The sequence below is a fragment of the Lipophrys pholis genome (assembly GCF_963383615.2).
Source record: "Lipophrys pholis genome assembly, chromosome: 17".
Lineage (NCBI taxonomy): Eukaryota > Metazoa > Chordata > Actinopteri > Blenniiformes > Blenniidae > Lipophrys > Lipophrys pholis.
In genome coordinates, this window is record NC_137643.1 from 21807728 (window position 1) to 21824727 (window position 17000).

The 17000-nt window shown below is 41.3% G+C and overlaps 1 protein-coding gene across 1 annotated transcript in view; it reads right to left on the bottom strand.

Moving 5' to 3' along the window:
- The window catches only part of trappc9 (trafficking protein particle complex subunit 9), a 272998-nt gene that overhangs the window by 238576 nt on the left and 17422 nt on the right, over positions 1 to 17000 (bottom strand). Inside the window, exons 8-9 of the mRNA XM_080485031.1 lie at positions 12293 to 12509; positions 5586 to 5729 (exon numbers count right to left, since the gene is read on the bottom strand). Of these exons, the coding sequence (XP_080341157.1) occupies positions 5586 to 5729; positions 12293 to 12509 (361 nt within the window). The remainder of the gene's footprint in view (positions 1 to 5585; positions 5730 to 12292; positions 12510 to 17000) is intronic.

Here is a 17000-nt window from a genome sequence, read left to right on the forward strand (position 1 = left end):
AGAATGCTGTATTTTCACTCTTACTCATGGTAGTATTTCATAGATACCACCGGGAAGCGGGGACACGAGAGTCTCCACTGGCTTTAATGACAGCATAGACAATGGAATCATTTTCAGAAAGGGAGACATGTCAAATTAGATTGCGTAGTTTCCATCACACAGAGTGTCAACAGTGACGTGAAAAATGTAGATTTTCCTGGAGGCTGGTGTGAGGAAAACATGGGGCAGTAATAATAATAACAATGGAGCAATATTAGCACATGTATCACTAAACTCATAAACAGTGTGATTTGACTTAAATAGTCCCTGTGGATCTGACACCAACAAAAGTTCTGGTGGGAAATTGAATACTAGTGAAGGTACGCAACATCAATCTCCTCCGGCGCCGTTACATTGCGTGTGCTGATGCAGGATACTGGCTGTTCTCTGACAAGGGAAGTCAGTGCAAAGTCAGCTGGAGATTCATCTGTGAAAATTAATTCAACACACCTGTTGTGAGCGGACACTGGCGGCCTGTTGCAGAACTAATAGAGGGGATTGTGAAAGGGATGCAACAGCAGTTCGGTGTACCTATGCCTCCATAAAGCCAGGAAACTAACAAGAGAGTCCAGTCCCAAAATACTGTGTGCCAATTTCTATAATAGAGCCTAATGACTTTTTGATTGAGCCAGACTTTTGGGAAGAGTTTTTTTTTTGTTTTTTTTTGTTTTTTGTTTGTTGTTTTTTTTTTTTTTTTTAAATGAAGCTCAAAGCAAAAACAATCTTATTGAGTCGCTGATGGTTGGAAGATATCTTACTCCCCTGTTGTCGCTAGGATCGTACAGTTTTTATAGCGATGAGATGGTGGACACCTCAACTTGATCTGGATCTTTGGCCAATTCATTTCTACAATAGACTTGGCTGACTTGATTTTTACAGCCCAGTTGATCAATCCCTCCCATCTTCTACCAAATTCTATCAAACTCCCGGTGAAGGAGTGGCGTCGCCCAGTGTCCAATGGACACTGGGCAAAAGTCATCCAGTTTTAAGAAAACGGCAGAAACGCTGAAAATAAAGTAGTTGGCATGCCGGGCCACTAGTGGGCACTGTTTTTGTAATGAAGCCACACACACACGCGTGCAGAGAACTATACACTATGAACATTAACAATGGTGAGTACACGAGACATTCGAACGGACAGATGAAGAAGTTGGATCGCTCAACCAGGTGACTCCACTATAAAACCACCGAGTCCCAGGAGAAGATGGACTGGGAGTCAGGACACTCTGGAGACAAACACTGTTATCGTCCATCCACTGAGAATGTGCCGAACTATTTGCGACGGCCGTGGTTCCACCTTCCGGGCCGTTTTCTTGACTTCGAGCACGGTTGTCATGTAAACGGACACCCGAAACACAATCAAAGTTTTCAGTTTTCACTTAAAAATGTTGCTCTCACACATTAACAGCTGGGGCTGCCATGTCATCGTACTCGCTCGCAGCAGGAAGGACCCTGGATACTCAAGTATCCTGCCAAAGGGTAATTTAACATGGACAGACGGGGGATCCACAGAGCTTCAACCACTAACCTTTGTTATTTGAAATAAAGAACCAAGTTGGAATTTGTTTTAGCAGTTTCATATCTTGTTTTCTTGACAGTGATATGAATTGCTTTTCTTTAACTCGTGTTTTGTGTTTCTATGATTGTGGGGAATATCATCTTGTGTTTGAAGGACAATGCACTGGAGTGTACTCAAGAGTTGTCAAAAAGGGATTCTTTTCCAACAAGTGCTTTCAGAGACTCACTTGGACTCCCAATAATCTAACGAGAGCCGATATGTAAAGTCAGTTTCGGGGCTTTTTTTGTGAGTCCATTTCTTTCATGCTGCATGATGGGTACGTGTTGTGTTTGTTCCTACAGACACAGGGATACGACAGGACAGCATTGTGGGAACAGCCTCACTTCTTTTATCGACATCAAACTGCTGCCGCTGCTTACGGCACACTTTATTGGTGGAAAGAGCAATTCTATTTGCAATAATGAAGGGTCTCTGCATGCAGTAAGCTATTGTAGAAGCATGGCTGTAATTGCTTCGGTAACCTTGACAGTAGTACGGCTTTAAGACTTTATGCGACCGCATAAACTCCTTCAACAGGTTATTGCACCACAAGTAATTTGGCAAGTGGGGGCATTAATTAAGGATGTGAACAGAGCCAGCTCTAATTAAATTCAACATGTAAAAAAACTTAAGACCCAAAAAAAAGACCTATGAGGTGTGATTTTTATAGGGAATAAAAAAAATATCAATAAGATTGGACAAAAATGAAAATCCTGCAATGGGAATGATATAAAAGACATTTAAACTTTTAAATATCTCCAAACTAGCAATCCCTCTTTATGAAGAAAAATACTGTCCGCCCTTGAAATTAATATTGCAAGTCTGCAACCTCGAGACAACAATATGAAGTTACAAAGTAAACTATTTCACTGGACAGTGCAACTGTACCACAATGTCTGTTTACATACATACAATGTGTGTGTGTGTGTGTGTGTGTGTGTGTGTGTGTGTGTGTGTGTGTGTGTGTGTGTGTGTGTGTGTGTGTGTGTGTGTGTGTGTGTGTGTGTGTGTGTGTGTGTGTGTGTGTGTGTGTGCGTGTGTGTGTGTGTGCGTGTGTGTGTGTTTTTTTCAACTGACAAGCAAAGTAAGGGATTACAAATGCAAAAACAGTAATTAGATTACTTTTACTTTCCCACAAGCAGTCTGCGTTACTGCATTACTAAACTGCGATTTTATCCGGTGAGATTGTGTCGTGACAACGGCGGTCGAACGGCACTACGTCAGTGGTAATAATGGACTTGTGGGCAACGTTTTTTATTTATTGACATCTTTCTTATGTGTTTTATGTGCCTCTTTTGTCTGGAACCTTAAGGTACTGCTGCCTGTCTTGGCCAGAAAACTCTTGAAAAAGAGATTTGTTAATCTCAACAAGGTTTTTCTGGTAAGATAAAGGTTAAATAAATTTTTTTTTTAAAAACAGACAAGTGTAATTTGTAATTTGATTAATGCTTGGAAGAACCGGCATTGCTTATAAAAGGTGAAGAAGAACATTAGTGTCCGCTCGACACAATTTGGGATCAAGATTCAAAAGCGACTGCGTAAAAAGCACGGCTGCAATCTGACATTTCACACGGTAAGATACATTCCCAGTGTTTTGAATGGCAACACATAGTAATGTCATCAAATAATGATTATGTTATCTTTTTTTTTAAACTGGTAATGAATTTCTGTGAATGATGGAACGAATGTAACTGTCTGCAGTGTTTTTAATTTTGCTGGAGCTGCGACAAACTTCAGTTTAATTGCAACTGGACTAAAAATAGAGGGTGACGATTAGCAGAGCTGGAGATATTGTCTCTGTGATAACATTACGTATGAGACTTGGGTTGCTTTGATCATTTTGCAAATATTGATTACACAGTCTGGGATTGTGGGCAGAAATAACCGAGGCTGGATAGAATCTGCCAGACTTTCCCGTTTCACTGTCACGTCTTTTCAAAGGACTCTGTGAATCATTGATGGTAGAAACGTCAATATTTTACTTTAAACATGTGTGTTCTGAGTAGATTTAATCTACAGGTACGTGCCAGATTAAGAGCAGTATGATGATTACGTTGTGACCGTTGTTGATTTTTGAAAACGTGAATCGCAGTCGAGACATTTGGCAGTTTCATGATAGGCTGCAGGGTCAAATCCTGTTTCTTTCAAAACTGCTGTGAATGACAGTTGGCGACAAAAATCACCTCAGCCATCAGAAATGTATCTCAACAGTCAATCAGATTTGGGATTTACACAATCCCAACAGCATGAGATAGAAAAGTATTGTGAAAATACTTGACTGGTTTCATGAACAGATCACGCGTCGCACCACAACTGTAAATTGGGCTGCTATAAAGGAAATCTTTGAAATCCAACGAGCAATTACCAAAAAGCCAAAATGAATAATTGGGTGTTATGGAGGAACACTCTGCCCCTTATGAGGGATTGTTGTGTTGTGATTTTTAAGAGAACTCTTTACCCAAACTGCCAAGACTGTTAGTTTCCTGAGGATACTGCTGCCTCCAGTGTACAGCTGCATGATGTAAACAAAATCTTTTACAATGGAGATATAGATATGGAGGACTGGCCTTTATATCTTGAGAAGCTGTCTTGTAAGTAACTTGAAGTATCATCTGTGATCATAAGACTTTGACAACCATGCCATACAGATGGAGTGCACTTATTGTTTTGTTTGCACTATGGGGGACTCTGCAAGGAGGGAAAATACTGTTTTATATATATCAAAAACACCTTTTTTACATTTCCTTCTCGATGAGTCAAGTTTGGTGAATGAAAAAATGGATTCCTTGAAGGAACAGTCGGCACATCAGGAGGGACCGTCTTGGAGCATCGAGAGATGCATCTCAACTCTTTTTGGTTTGTGGAGTGCGATGGCGGTATAGCAGCCAGAGAAACAATAATAAAAATGTGCAGCGAGGCCCCATTAACACCTTTTTTAAACATCCTACTTAACGATGAATATTGGCTCAACAACAAAGTTGATTCTTTGGAACTATGGAGGACTACTTTACCGCTCACGAGGGTGTTCATGAGTCTTTACAAGATACCCAATTCCATAAACAAAAACAGATTAGTTTTAATTACGTCCTACCGCAGTTAAATAGAAAACATATTTTGTACAGCCATCTCAAATAGTTTATGTTCACCGTCACAAAACTACAGGAAAGTCCAACTTGATTATGTGCTTGGCATACAGCATTTTACCACAGACATCAAAGGGAACCTGTGATAACCTCTTGGTATTTTTATTACCACACTGCAGACTGACGGTATTCAAAAGAAAGCATCCAAACTCCAGCAGGAAGCGTGCTGAGCCCCAAGAAAGTCCACAAAGCAAATCCAAAATGGAATTTAATTTAGCAACAGCCAACAGGATTGCTTTATTTCATTATTTTTTTGGGAGCAATTGCCTGTTTTTATACACCAAAGTAAGTAATTACGTCAGCCAGTGCTTCTGCCTCTTGATGTGCGTAAACCTGTGGACGGTATTATGTCTTTCCAGCAGAGCTGCTTCTAAGAAGGCCGTCTTTGCGGATGCCCTAAAGTCCCTTCCCCGATTTTTCTATTATTTTATTCGGCGAGCTCGCTTCATCTTGGTCCTACTTTGCCTTCCTCTTCTCCCTCCTTCCCTCGATTCTCATGCTCAGCAGCCAACCGCGGATTACACTGGCCTCTATTGTGTGGCCAGTGGACCGTCTGGCTCAACTGCTTCAGTAAAAACCCCTATCTCCTGGCTGCACAGGATTTCTGGTCAGAGCACAATGTTGCACTCCCACCAAGAAAAAGCTGGCTTTGTTGTGCACCGCATACTATTAAGCTACAATGCCGCAATCGCCAAGGGACAGGTTAGGGGTTCCGCCATTTTTTTTTTTTTTTTTTAAAGGGCTGGAAGACCCTCACAGGGTATTTTCAATTCTGTGATGGAAAGACTCAGTGTTATATCTTTTAAAAAGCGTCTCCCCGGTTGTGTGTGTGTTGTTGTGCCGACCTTGATCAGACAGGAAGTCCAGCATGGTCTGCAGCAGGAAGGACAGGTGGCGCACCGACAGGCCCGGGTTGCCCATGCGACGGGAGGCGTAGACCAGCTCGTGCAGGAGGCGCATCTGTACAGCCGCCCAGCCTCTGTGGGTACCTGGCAGGGAGGAGAGAGGAGGCTCAGGCTCTGGAGGTGAAAACAAAGCTCATTGCTGACATCTAATGTTACGCAGCTCGAACATCACGACATCATCTGTTATACTGGAGATATGATATTGTTTATTTAGGAAATGCCTGAGTATGAGATGCATGCATAGCATTTATACACATTGCCTATTCATTTCATATTGCAATATATTCTAAAATATCCTTAGTTTACCAGAAAACAAATTGTGGGTTTGGATTCTTCAAGTGCTTTCGCACACAAAAACATATGTTATTTCCATTTATTGTTAAAAAATAATTGTTGGTTATGAATATGTTCTATGTATTTGCAATCCTGGCTTCAATATTTTTCAGTATCTTCAATCCAAAGATCATTTATACCACTCCAACCACTTTAGGGTCACAGAGGCGCTGAACTTGACTTGGGCAAAGACAAACGGAGAAAGGTCTTTAATGTCTTAAAAAAATTATTGTATATAGTAGTAAAAAAAAAAAAAAAAAAAAAAAGACTGAATGAGTGTGGAAACTATCAGAGTGGCGTTAACTCAAATAATACTATTAATATTAATAGTAGTTTAGTTGAGTTTTTTTGTTCCTTCAGTTTCAGCTCTCTCCAAAACTTTCTAATCAGATTTAGGTCAAAAGTCATTGCTGGCTACTTTTTAAATAGTCTTTTATGCTCCTCTGAGTTTGTTTTGGCTCATTGCCCTGCTCAAACACTCAAGAGCTTCAGACTATTCTGATCTTGACATTTCACCATTTTAATGATACATGCAGTGATTCCAGGTACCTGAGGCAGAAGAGCCCAATGATTCATATCACACTTTACCCAGGCAGCAGCTCCTTATGTGTTTCAAACGGTCAATTCGCTTAAATAAGCGGGCAATCTTAAGATTTTATATAAAGAGAATCATACATCCGTATTATTTTACCATTTACTTTTTACAGACAAAATCAAATGTCATGAAAGAAATCAATCCGTGAATGTTGAAGGCATTATTTAAATGTCAATTATGTCATGCACGATATAAATCACACTGATTATTGGTTTCACGTGACGGCAGGGAAAAGGTCATTTTAACAACATTTAAATCAGCTATTCCGCGTTATGTTTCTGTTGCTATCAGCCATGTCAGGCAGCAATATAGGGCCGCTACTGTTGTCTGTTCAGAGCCAGGCAGCCCGTTGCTCCCAGTGGTGTTGATTTCCTCTTTTGCCATTTACGTAATAGGGATGTTTTACGGAATGGGATTTTTTTGTCCTGTGTCCAATCCCCAACCTTCATCGACCTCTAACCTTAAACCTCTCTTGTCTGGGTGACCCTACTAGGAGACAAACCTCCTGCAAGCACAGCTCTGGGGGTCCCTGGATCCACGCAAGCCCACCAATCACAGCAAGGTGGCGATCCTTTGGTGGGATGAAACCTTTACGGACCTCAACAGTACCCAACCATGATATGATTCGTTGGTAATACTCTAGCATGTGTAGTCTTGCAATTAAACAAGTGCATGAAAAGTCTTGTGGTGATTACGTGTTCACACCAAATCTCTTCAATCGGACCTATCCCCACTTGAAACTATCACACGCCGTCCTGTGTGATGCTGAGTCGGTGTATGTTTGCGTCCCCGTGCTCCACAAGACATCTTAATAGCGCTGTAGCCCGACACCGACCGTTACAAGGTCCTGGCAGCCCCGCTCCACTCCCAGCTGTCGACTGTTGACTCATCGAGTGGGAAAGAAAAACCGGAGGAAAGAGATGTGCTGGTGGGAGCCAGAGGGAGGCAAGGAGGAATATCTGGTAAACACGTTTCCTCACTTGAAACAAAACTTTGCTATAACGTCAACTGTGATGCTTCTCAGGGTATGATCATTTTACTTTTGTTTTTTTATTTAGTCCAGATGAAAATTCACTCTCCTGCCATGTGAACAAATTGTAAAGGCAATTCCTGCATAAGCTTTTTTTTTTTCCCCTTCCAGCTGAAAAACTGCACCCACTAAGCAGTCTAAAAATAGCTGACTTCCACCTGTCTGCCAAAAACCGGCTCTTATCTGGAGGACAGTAATCCAAAGGACACTTTTGGATTTTCTGAGAATGTGACTCTCGCTCCAGCACGAGAAATGACTTCATCTTCTGTTATTTTCAGGCTCCAAGTGGAGGTGTCTGGCAATCCAATTAGCACACCGCCAAGATAATGAGCGTGGTGCCGCAGATTAGCTGTTGTGCGGTCTTGCAAAACCTGACTGAAACCCCACCCCAACCCCCAGCCCACCCCCGGGCTGCCTCTCACCTATAGTTCAGGCTGATGAGATGCCATACACTGCTGGTATTTATCCCGACCTCTTATAAATATATGAATATCTGCAAATGAACAGCACAGAGGGGAAGAGCTATGTGATTTTGCTCTCCGCTGCTACGCTGATGACACTGAACTATCACATTTATTAAATGGCATCTTGGTCCGTTTTTTGCTGAAATCTGTTGAGAACCATCTTTCATCAATATCCAGCTTGACGGGGCATGAAGTGGCCTCTGTTATCAATACTCCCACTGTGTCTTGTGCTTCAGGGAACTCAGACCCCATCTGTTTAAGCATGCAGCCCAACGTGCCTGTACGGAGACATACCAATTCGGAGGTATACGGCATAATTCACAGTAGGATGATATATATCAAGCTGTACTTCTGGTCTTTAACCAGCTCATAAGACATTAACCAAGCTTCTCCCAGCCCTTGGGGGCTTTTCAGTGGCTCGTCTTAGCCATGATACATGCTTACAAAATTAGTAATAAAAACACTGTACAGAATGGTTAACTAAGAACCCTGAATAAATGAAACAGAATTACTTTTGTTGGCATTTAAAAACGTAAAAAAAATGCTTTCATGATTTTAAAGATATATTTGACAGGTTATTCAATTTAGCGTGGGGAAAAAAGTTTCTTTCAGAAGGTGAAGTTCCCCTCAAAGAACCAACCTGGGAGGAGCGGAGACGTTAAGGGCGGATTCCCTGTACTGGGCGGACACGTCACTGTGCACGGACACATATTAAACCGTTAACACACCTTAACGAGAGGACAACCTTCCTGACGTGGACAACGGACAGGTTTTCCTGGCAAAGTTCAAGCTGAGCGATAATGAAACGGTCAAAATCCTTGGGCTGGACCCGATTATTAGAATATTCAGGCCGCGGGTACTACACGATTACATCCATACTACACTCTGGGCTCACTTCCATGCGCGTTCCATAACGTAACGTAACGATCGCCACCATTTCCTGAAGTATTTTATGTTTCACTTCAGGAGTTCTGAGCCGTCTGGCTCTTTATTTGCTTTTAAATTGTGATTGTTAAGACGGGGAGACGGAGGATCTCCTCACTTTATACAAGTTTTAGTTTTTGATATTTCATTGTATTTTGCACCAGAATGTTTCATTAAGATTGACTTTGTGTTGAAATTGTAATGATTTTCAGTTTAACTGTTTGATCTGTTAAAAATATAGACAACTTCATTACATACACTGTGACCACAACAAAGAAAAAATGTATAGGTTATTATAACAATAATTTACCCGTCTGGCCCACTCAAGATAAAACTGGACTGTATGTGGTCCCTGAAGTAAATTAAATCGTCTTTAATAATTATCTTGTATACATCTTATATACATGTATATATGTATATATATTGTAATAATCTTGTATTGGTTCAGTTATGTGCTTTTAAATAACCATAACATATTTGGTGTTCGGTTCGTACAATATCAACTGCGAATACAATTTGTCCTCGTGGCCTGTCCCCCCGAAGAGAGAACTCCTGTCTTCAAGGGACACTCGCCCTTGGATTTTAGGGCGTCCCTACATCAGAGGTTTTACTGTATCATTTTGAAGGTCAATCTAACACTTGAGACAAAGAAACCTTGAAAAGAACATGTATATATCTTCATATATATATATATAAAAAATCTATTGTTCAACAAGCACTTTTCGTCAACTTAGTATTGCTTTCCCGTGAAGTTGGTAAACTGAACAAACTGAAACAGCCTTCCCATTTTTATATCCCCTTGTATGAGTCACGCTTCTTATCTTAGAGCGACTTGTCGAATATTCAGCACTGCAGGGAACAAACCCACCGGACAAAATAAGCTTTCTCATCTCTTACTCATATTTATCTGGAGAATAACCTGAAAGATATGCAACAGCATATTTTTGTGTGTATGACAGGTCCAGCTCATTTTTCTACCCTTTCATCCCAAAACTCCTCCAAAACAACATTCAGTTAATGTTATATTCACGCCTATAAGTCTTCCTAATTTGATTTCTAATACACTGCTCAAAAAAAATAAAGTGACTCTGACTGCCCCCATGCTCAGCCAGTCACCGATTGGTCGGGGCCCACAGGATTCGACACCTTCAAACTCCCCCCACCTTACCAAAGCTTTTGGAGAGATTCCCTCTGGAAGCTTCTGCTCTTTGACGAAGGAGCATTCTGCTAACACCAAAGGCTTGCAACGAAGGCCTCAACTCATCTTCTGACCGACCACGAAGGTCGGAGGTTCCCCCGGATCCAGAGACCAGCACACGGCGTCTGATCTCTCGCCAATCAGGGAAGACCAACCAGTTTCCCCAGGACAAGGCCTGGGAAACGACACCTCACAGAACCTCTTTGTGCTTTTTCCTCAACAAGCAGGAAAAGCATCACAGACCCTCCAGTCTGGACAAAGGGAACAACCAGGACGCTGCAAAGGAAGACTCTCCTGAATCATCCACTTTGTCTTCTTCTCCCCAGCCTGCAGAATGCAGCCGTTAATTCGTTAATTCTAGTAATTGTAATTGATTTAACTATTAATTCAAATTCCTAAATAATTGTTTAGTATCTCTTATGAGACTGATATAACTGAATTGAATCATTTCCTGTTAAACAGGTGGTGCTCCCGAGGTATCTGATACAGATCAGATAAAATTTTCAATAACATAATTAATAACTATCTTTGACCATTATTAATCATTATCGATCGCCAAACTGCCAAAGCCCAACATAAATGGTACTCCGTGCCCGAATTCACTACATACATGGTACCTAGTGATCCTGAGGTAAGAAATCCCTACATAAATGGTACCACGTGCACGGACCTAACACAATAAATGTTCTATTTTTAGTCATAGTTGAACATATAAAATAAAAAATAAAAAACATATTGGTCACTTTAAATGACCAAGTAAAGGATGAAGCGTGGCTTATTTAGGCCTTGTCCTATAAATTCCATTAAAAAATAACCTTGAATATGTGCAACTTGCAAACAAAAACCCAAATCAACCACTCTACTGGCTTCGTTCAATCACACTTTCTCATCCTTTTCCCCAAATATCATCTTCCTATCATTGTGAAGCAGAATTCACCAAGCGTTGGATTGTTCACCCACTAATAGGGAACGTGAGCTGGGATTAGACCGTCATGAGACAGGTTAGTTTTACCCTACTGATGATGTGTTGTTGCAATGGTAATCCTCAAGCAACAGGCGTTTTACCTTGATCACAACTCGTTTCCACTAAGTGTTATAAAGGATATAAGGCCAACTATTAGCAGCACAGCAGAGAGGGTGAGAGGAAGAAAAGTGATCTCGCTATGAATAGTGACAGCAAGATAAAGAAAGTGGACACCCCTGAGCCTTTCTCTTTGCCATCTTTTAATGCTGGCCATGGAGTGGCTGCACTGGAGCAAAGGGGTCAAGAGTCTGTAGGACCGAGGCTTATCACAAGGGTCTCGCCAAAGAGTCGACAAAAGCGCGGGTCAGGTCTCAGCTGTGCTCCTTTTGTGAGCAGAGTGGTGGCTCGAATGCAGAAGGCCCTGAAGGAGAAACTCTTGAAAAGAGAGCAAAAGCCGAAATGAAGCGGCACTATTTGTCTATTTAATGGAGTGAATATGTTTACTCTGCCGTCACTCACGCATTGAGGATCACGCAGGAGGGCACTGCATTCATTTACTCAATGAGAATGACTCCTCTTAGTCTTTTTCACGGCTATGAAATTATACTACATGAAAAATACAGTGAATTAAAGACAACAGCAATAGTCACATTGCATATAAAGACAACCTGACCCAGATTGTTTTAAACATGTTGCTGTGAGAAAATACATCTTGCATAAATCATCAATTTCCAACTTTTGAAATTTGAGTTGTTGAGATGCTTTCGTCAGTTGTTATATTAATTTGCATAATTGATCGATTTTAAGTACCGTTTTAATAACGTTCTAACCTGTCTGGAATTGTGGCTGTGTCGTAACTTTTTATATTTCATGGCTCAAACTTCCTCCAACTTCGGATCTTGAGATTTTTTAATATCTGAATACCAGCCATTTAAATGATTCTTTCCCCCACCCCCACATTCGTCTGAGGCTTCACAGCTTTAAAAAGAAAAAGAAAAAACTTGAAATATTATTAAAGAATGTGTCTGTCAGTGTGCCAAGCTGAAAATGGACCAGATAAGATCATTTTCAGCCAAATCCATCCCAATAAGACTACTATTCATAGATTTGCACAGAACTGGACCTGAGTGCCGACCTACCTTTGCTGAAGTCCTTGGGGTCGAGCGACAGGCTGTACCCAGGCAACGTCTCCAGCAGCAGCTTGTAGCAGGCCCTCCAGCCGGGCTCCGGGATGGTGGGAGCCACGCACTGCATGGCTGCCACGCGCTTGAAGAAAGCCGACTTGCGGTGGAAGCCGATGAGTTCGTAGAGTTCCGACAGGATGCTGTAGCGTTGGATCTTCTCCTCCTCCGAGAGCTGCGGTCACGAAAACATTTCAGGGTTGGAGCGTCACACTGTGGAGAGATCTGTACAGCCTCCGAGGCCCCGATCACACGACAACGACGACGTTTTCAAGTGAAAACACGCAAGTGTTGTTGCCTTTTGGGCGTCCGTTCGCATGACAACGGTGCTCGGAGACACTGAAAATGCAACTTTTTGAAAACAAATGTCAATGAGAAACTTTTCGAAAACGCCCCGACTCCGTGGAAAAGCGAGAAAATGCTGCGCCTTCGAAATGCTGCGACTGCGCATGTGGTTTCATTACAAAAATAGTCAACAGGACCAACTCGTGGCCTGGCATGCCAACTACGTCGTTTTCAGCGTTTTTGCCGGTTTCTGTGGAAACAAACATTTTCAAAACTTTGCTGTGTAAACACGAAACTTTTCTCAAACGGTGACGTGTAAACAGGGCCTTTGTGTTAATTTTTTTTTTACATTAGTCAAAAAAAAAGGTGAATGTTTTGTTCAAAGTATAATTTTTACATACATATGGCTCCATCTCCATGGAGACGGCAGAAACGCCATAGTAAATAGGAATTGGTAGCATTATAGTAGAGTCGCCTGTAAAACCATCCAACATCGTTGGCTGTCCATAGGAATGTCCGTGTCCTCACCATTGTTAATGTTTATAGCGTATTGTTTTAATGCATGTGTGTGTGTGTGGTTTCAAAGTAAAAATCAATTAACAGCACCCACTAGTGGCCTAACATGAAACTACTTCATTTCTAGCATTCAACATAATTTTCCAAAAGTTGCTGTTTAAACGTGAAACTTTTCTGAAATGAAAACTCAAATACAATGTGTTTTTACTTAAAACGCCTGATGAAGCTCATCGAGTGTGAACGTCCTTCATATGTTTTGGTTTCGTCTACCCAATTGTGAATCCCTTCTGTTTTATTTCAGTTGAGCTGCTCTTCAGAGAGAAACCCATTCCGTCTTCGGCAATTTCAATCAGGCAGTTTCGTGGCTCTGGAGCTCACCCTCCATCAGCTCCAATCTCTCCCTCAAGGACACTCGAGTCAGGACGAGTGGGGATCGAACGACGGCCCTTCCGATTAGCGGACAAGCTCTACCACCTGAGCCAAAAGAAACCTTTCAAGGGTACTGGACCGTAGCCTTGGAGTTCACATCGACCTTAAGTTAAAAGGGTCACAGTGGAAAAAGAAGTACAGTGAGCTAAGGATAGGGCCGATCCGATCCAGTATCGGTATCAGGGTACGATACCAACGTAACTCACGGATCGGAAATTTACGACCCAACCTGCGGAGATTTCTGATCCATGAAGCCTCGTCTGTGCTTTACTGTTGCTGAAATGACTCCACGAGTGTTTCCCTGCCAGCTGCTCTGCTCGCTGGCTGCAAAATGTGGACTGGATTTCCTGAAGGGAGGCGGGTCTCAATGAGACGTGGAGTAATGAGTCAGGAAATCCATTCCACAATTTGCAGCCAGCGAGCAGGCTAACGTAGCAGCACTGTGCTATCCAACTTTTCATGACAACATGTTGCTGTTTGGACGTATTTTACGCTCAAATCACTGCAAAGCAACACAGCAACATGGATGTTTGCAAAGCCGTTGTACAGAGAGGCGGTCGCTCTGTAGTTTGTGCTGCATTGCTCAATAATTTCCTCAGGGATTAATAAAGTGATTCTGAGCTTTTAAAGATATAACAAGTTTATTAAGCGATGATGACGTCACGCAGACCCCCACATTGTCCTAACTGAACAAAATTAGTTTGTAATAAAATAATAATACCCCCGGCTAGCTCAGTTGGTAGAGCATGAGACTCACAATCTCAGGGTAGTGGGTTCGTGTCCCACGCCGGGCCACCTTCCCGTGGGCTCACCACCTGCAGGAAGGTTCTTAAATGGTGCAATGTGATCTGGGTGACGGTGCTCAGACTGTCACCCCTGCGACCCGGAAACGGATAAGCGGAAGAAAATGAATGAATGAATGAATAAAATAATAATGATGATACTATCAAAGCAAACAGAGCTCTGGTATCGGAATACTATCGGTATTGGAAGATATCCAGATTCGGGTATTGGGATCGGAAGTGAAAAAACGTGGATCAGTTCATCCCTACAAAGAGCAAAGAGTGGAATTTAAAACAGCAAGTTTTACTGCTGTGGGAATAACTGCTTCCTTTACACAAGCAAATTAATACGTACATTATAATCCGCGACCCGGCCCCGGATAAGCGGAAGAAAATGGATGGATGGATGGATTATAATTGTTCTCATGTGTCTCTTACATTGGCGTGATGGTTAAATATTACGTCCAAAAGAGTAGTTGGCTTCATGTGGAATAACTTTTAGATTCCAAACGTGGATGAAACAGGTTAAAAACTGCTAAAAATCGGAATCGGGTCCCGAGTAGTGTTTAATTTGGTATTGGGGGATAATTCATTGTGTTATGTTCATAAACTGTTCAAACAAGTCACCTGCAGGTTTTTGTCCTGATGTCCAGGTGAGGTAAATTCATAGATTTGTATGTATTCACACATATTAGTAGTCTTTCCTCAAAGGGATCACTATTTCAGTTTGTCGGCGGTATTACTCCGTTTGCTTATGCACCCGGAAGCTTCCTGGCAACATATCATTTTAATGAAAGAAGAAGATGGACAGAAATCGCCTTCTATCGCACCGCTCTAAAACCTTTTGAACTGGTTTTAATATGAGGAAGACATGGGTGGAGTTTTGTACATTCATCGATCAATCAGGGTGTTTGGAAAGAATTGGCCACAGAGTTCAAAGAAGTTGAGTATTGATTGAGATTTGGGCTCCTCGTCGGACTTGAGCTGTCAAACAACAGTTACTGAGGTCTCAAACCTTTCTTTAACTCTTTTCTTTCTAACTGTATTGCATAATCATTTTGAGAGGGGAATGTTATCCAATGTTGCTTTAAGAAATCAAAAATCTCAATATTCAGCACACATCAGCTCCTCGCACCCTGAAAACTTCAGATACCTTCTGCTGACAAAGCATGAAAAGACACTTTTAGGTCGATACTTCCTCAGGATGTAATTAGAACATGGATAAAAGAAATAAAAAAAAAAGCTGGCACGGGGAAAGTTGAGGTCAGGAAAATATTTAGAAAGAACTCCCAGAAGGATCTGAAGAAAGACCTTCGGCAGGGAGCAGTAAAAAAAAAATAAAATAAAAGAGAGGAGTTCGTGTGTTTTGACATCAGATTCATTTGGAATGAACACCGTGCATTAAAGTCAAAATACAGGTTTCTGTGGCAGCAATGAGCAAAAGTATGTTTGGGGAGAAAAGAGTTGCAGGACCTGAAGAAAAGAACTCCTGTCTGGACGCTCAGCAGGGGGTAGGAATCGATCAGGTGTTTGTATTGCAGTCAGCAATAGGAAGGAACTTCTCACTTGTTCAGAGATAAACGGGTTCAGAGAAGGAACTTCTAAGATAAAACACAGTTTGATATGAAGGGAGTGACGTCGGCAAAGAATCCACATCAAACATCTAATTTTCTCATCGGCAAAGAATCAACCACTTGGGTTGGCTTTTAAGGCGCCGTTGACGCGACGTTTCAAATAAAAATGCTTCGCTTTTGCATTTACTTTTCACAAAAGTTTTGTTTTGAAGTCAATGTCCGTTCACACAGAGTCGGACTTTTTCAGAAAAGTTGCATTTCCCCCCCGTTTCCATGGAGTTGGAGACGGAGTGTGAAAAAGTGGCAACTTGGGAGCAGTTTTCAAAAGAAATTGTGCTTTCAGTGACTCCGAGCACCATTGTCTAGTAAAAGGACCCCCAAAACCTCCCAAAAAGTTTTTCATTTTCACTTGAAAATATTGTGGAAGGAGGACTGTAATAATGTTTAGTTCAGATTTAGTTCAACTGCCTGCAGCTTTGGAGCCGCCTGTAACGGCTCCCTCACATTTTCAGAATTGTTTTGGGAAATAAACATTTTGCAAACGTTTTTATTTTAGTTGCAAACAACAGTGATTTTCAAAAATGGTCTAATGGAGGCAAAAATCAGCTAAATGAATTAAAGCAGCTAAGATGGCCAGAATAGCTGGAACGGACTAAAACAAGATGAAATACCTAAAATTACTCTAATGATGACAATATTAATGTATACAGTAAAAAAATGGTTATAGTAACATGATTACAATTGCTTGTGCAGAGTAACTTTTTTCAGGAATATAAAGGAAAAAATACAAAAGGTAAAAAGGAGGGGGAAAAAAACTAAAACTGCTCGAACCAGGAGGAAAGTACTGCGGCTGTAAACAGTTAAATGGCTAAGATGCATAAAATACCTAAAGCATAAAAATCCAAGAAAAATTAGGGTAAAAAAGAAATCTCTAAAACAGCTAAAAAAAATGTATAAAATATATCTAAAAAAGTATCTGACAGTTTTTGTTCAAGATATTTTTTTCTTCATTTCAGAGAGTTTACAAGGAAAACAGCTTTTTTGGTCATAAAGGTTGCAGACCCCTGGTCTCGATGGTCT